The sequence below is a fragment of the Nesoenas mayeri genome (assembly GCF_963082525.1).
Source record: "Nesoenas mayeri genome assembly, chromosome: 2".
Lineage (NCBI taxonomy): Eukaryota > Metazoa > Chordata > Aves > Columbiformes > Columbidae > Nesoenas > Nesoenas mayeri.
In genome coordinates this window covers 161,407,491-161,411,365 of record NC_137543.1, presented here as the reverse complement: position 1 = coordinate 161,411,365, position 3,875 = coordinate 161,407,491, and the positions used below count along the sequence as shown (strand labels likewise).

The window sequence follows — 3,875 nt, the reverse complement described above, 5'->3', positions numbered from 1 at the left end:
CTCAAACCCTTCTTACAGCTGAGCAACATCTCGAAACATGCAACAAAGCTGGTAGTGGTGATTCTGGTAAAACCCTGGCCCAGGTTGGCCAGAGAGGTGGTGGATGAACCATCCCTGGAGACATCTCAGGCCAGGCTGGACGGGGCTCTGAGCAACCTGAGCTGGTGAAGATGTCCCTGCTCATGGCAGGGGTGGCACTAGGTGAGCTTTGGAGGTCCCTTCAACCCAAACCATGCTATGATTCTATGATTTTATGAATCTATGATTCTATTATTCTAGTAGGTGCTGTGCTATGGATCTGCGTGTATCCAGTGCCACCAGCCATCTGTGCCTCAGGCGGCTGTAGCGGTGAAGGACACCTCTTTAAGATAAAATAACCTCATCTGTCACAGACATGCCAATGTCACATTGGCACAATGGCATATTCTGGTGAGGCCAAACCTCAAATCCTGTGTTCAGTTTTGGGCCCCTCATGACAAGAAAGGGCTTGAGGTGCTGGAGCGAGTGGAGAGAAGGGAATGGAGCTGGTGAGGGGCTGGAGCACAAGTGTGATGGAGCGGCTGAGGGACCTGGGGGGTTCAGCTGGAGAACAGGAGCTGAGGGGAGACAGGGACACAAAGAAACGGCCTCAAGTTGCGCCAGGGCAAGTTGAGGTTGGATGTGGGAACAATTTCTTCCCCAAAGGGCTGTGGGGCATTGGAACAGGCTGCCCAGGGCAGTGCTGGAGTCACCATCCCTGGAGGGGTTCAGCAGACACAGAGATGAGGACCTTAAGGACATGGGTCAGAGGTGAACTTGACAGTGTTGGGTTAATGGTTGGACTTGATGATCTTGAGGGTCTTTTCCAACCCAAACAATCTATGATTCTAAAATGTCGCAGCCATGTCACTGACTGCAGCCATGGATGTTCGCTTACAGCTGTTTTTTATTTCCCTCTCTTCCCGCAGGTTATAACTGAGTAGCCCTTATGACCAACATGAGCTGGAGCTTCCTAACCCGCCTGCTAGAAGAGATTCACAATCACTCCACCTTCGTGGGGAAGGTCTGGCTCACCGTGCTCATCGTCTTCCGCATCGTCTTGACAGCGGTGGGTGGGGAGTCCATCTACTCCGATGAGCAGAGCAAGTTCACCTGTAACACCAAGCAGCCCGGCTGCGACAACGTCTGTTACGATGCCTTTGCGCCGCTGTCACACGTCAGGTTCTGGGTCTTCCAGATCATCATGATATCCACTCCTTCGGTCATGTACCTGGGCTATGCCATCCACAAGATCGCCCGGGCGGCGGAGGAGGAGAAGAAGTTCAAGGGCTTCAAGAAGAAGAAGCAGTTCGCCTTGAACTGGCAGACGGTGCGCAACGTGGAGGACCCGATGGAGGCTGACGAAGAGGAGCCCATGATCTCTGACGACACAGCAGAACGTGAGAAAGCCAAAGCCAAACCCAAGAGCAAAGAGCAACAAAAGCACGACGGGAGGAGGCGCATCCAGCAAGAAGGACTGATGAAAATCTATGTCTTCCAGCTACTTACCAGAGCTTCTTTTGAAGTTTGCTTTTTGATAGGGCAGTATTTGCTCTACGGTTTTGAGGTAGAAGCCTATTATGTCTGCAACAGACTCCCTTGCCCTCACACTGTGGACTGCTTTGTGTCCCGGCCAACGGAGAAGACCATCTTTCTCCTGGTGATGTACGTCGTGAGCTGCCTGTGCTTACTGCTGAACATGTGTGAGATGTTCCACCTGGGGTTTGGGACCATCCGAGATGCCATTCGCAACCGGAAAATCAACAGCTTTAGGCAGCCGCCCTACAACTACGCCTACGCAAAGAACATCTCCTGCCCTCCTGAGTACAACCTGGTGGTGAAATCGGAGAAGTCCACCAAGATCCCCAACAGCTTGATGGCTCACGAGCAGAACCTGGCCAACGTCGCTCAGGAGCAGCAGTGCACCAGCCCTGATGAGAACCTCCCAGCAGACTTGTCCACCCTTCACAAACACTTGCGAGTGGCCCAGGAGCAGTTGGACATAGCGTTCCAGAGCTACAGCAGCACCCAGGGCAACACGCAACCTTCTCGAACCAGCAGTCCCACCTCGGGTGGCACGGTGGTGGAGCAGAACAGGGCCAACACCGCCCAGGAGAAACAAGGTGCTAAACCCAAGGGTTGCTTGGAGAAAGGGAGCTCCAGCAGCAAAGATGGAAAGACGTCTGTATGGATATAGCTTCGTCTAAAAGGAGAGAGGGCAGCGTAAGTGGGGGTTTTGATTTTGGTTTGTTTCTGGCTTTTGGTATTGTCTTGCGTTCGTTTCACAGGGCACAGGCGCAATTTTGATGTGGAAATCAAGAGAGAAAAGGAGTTTCAGACCAATTTAGTGCTGTCTTCCAGTGCATTAACAAAAGACATTTCTTCCCTGTTTCCAACGCGGTGGGAACCTCCAGTGAGCAACAGAAAACTCCTCACGTCTCCCACCCCTTTGGACACCACCGGAGTCCCCAATAGAGACTGGACAACATGCTGTGATGGGAAAAGGAGCTGCTGGTGGCTCAGGAGCTGACAGAGCTGTAGGTCAGGCAGTGTTTAATTACTAAATATCCTTAATCGATATTAATTTCTGACCCCTTGATGAGAAAACAACTGACATATTGCATGAGCCTTCCCGACATGCTCACAGCTGATGTCCTGCCTGAATTGTTGGATGCTCTAGCAGGCATCTCTGGAAACAAAGGTTTTATTTGATGCTGCAAGCAATGAGCTGTGACCCACAGGGGGTTACGGGGCAGAAATGCAGCGACTGTCTTACCCAGGGAGACCTAAAATTTGAAGGTTGTCATCTTTGATTCCTCTGCGTCACAGCAAAACAAAGCAAATGCGACCAGATGCTGCGCAGCAGGAGCGAGCGGTGACGTTGGGTCACACCAGTGCCTGTGTAGCACTTGCTACAGACCTGATGGGAATCGTCACAGTTCCGGAGTTTTTAACAAAGCTGCTGCTTCACATCATCAGAAAGTGCCTTTACGCAACCCAGGAAAGCAAAATCACAAAGGGTTTAGGCTTTTCTTTGTTTGCTGAATATTAGTAGAGACTGGAAGATGAGTGTTGGGAAGTTTATTTCACTGTTTCATCAAACCCTTATAAATAGAGGCGGAGGGCAGATCTATGCATAGCATAGCGCGTATATGATGTGTGTGTGTGTACATGTACGTAGATATACGGACACATATGAAAACGTGTGTGTGAATATAGACATAGGGAGATATATATATATATATATATAAATGTAATATCAACCCTCTGGTAATTTTATAGCCTTCCACCTCCCCTGGGAAAGCCCAGCTGGTCCAGGACTGTGGCTGATCTCATCCTGGAGCAGTTTTTGGGCTTCCAGCCTCTCCTGGGGAGGGGAAGGTATTCACACATTTGCTTGTGGGTCTCAGCAGATCTGGCTTCAGTGGGGGCAGGACCAGGACAGCAGCAGCAAAGTTTTTCACTGGTTTATGGGGAGCTTTCTCTGAGCTTGGCTTGGCTTTAGGGTGGTGTTCATGCAGCTACAGGAATCCGAGGGCATGTTGAAACCAAGCTGCTGAGCTCTGAGGCTCCTGACAGTGCTTTGTCAGGCTGGTTTCATCCCCGTCTCTTGCAGAGCTGCGGGGCTGTGGCTTCGTGTCCCTCCAGTAACACAAAGTAGAAAGAAAACCTCATCACTGGGAGCACAGGGAGCGTCTCCTGATGAATGGTAGAGGTTGAAACCAGTCACTGTCCCGTTTTGCTGCATCTCAGAGGGCATCTCATCCCTGCGATGTTCCCACAATGCCTGTGGCTTGGCAGATGCTCCTGCAACCTCTCAAGAGTCCAGTGGTTGATTCACCACCACGCAGAACCCA

At 51.0% G+C, this 3,875-nt stretch overlaps 1 protein-coding gene across 1 annotated transcript; it reads left to right on the top strand.

Annotated features, from left to right (window-relative positions):
* Positions 1-967: 967 nt before the first annotated feature.
* On the top strand, positions 968-2,215 carry GJC2 (gap junction protein gamma 2; the record flags this gene model as incomplete). Its single annotated transcript, XM_080339837.1, has 1 exon — positions 968-2,215. The coding sequence occupies one exon, from the start codon at positions 968-970 to the stop codon at positions 2,213-2,215; it is 1,248 nt and encodes a 415-aa protein (XP_080195963.1).
* Positions 2,216-3,875: the final 1,660 nt, after the last annotated feature.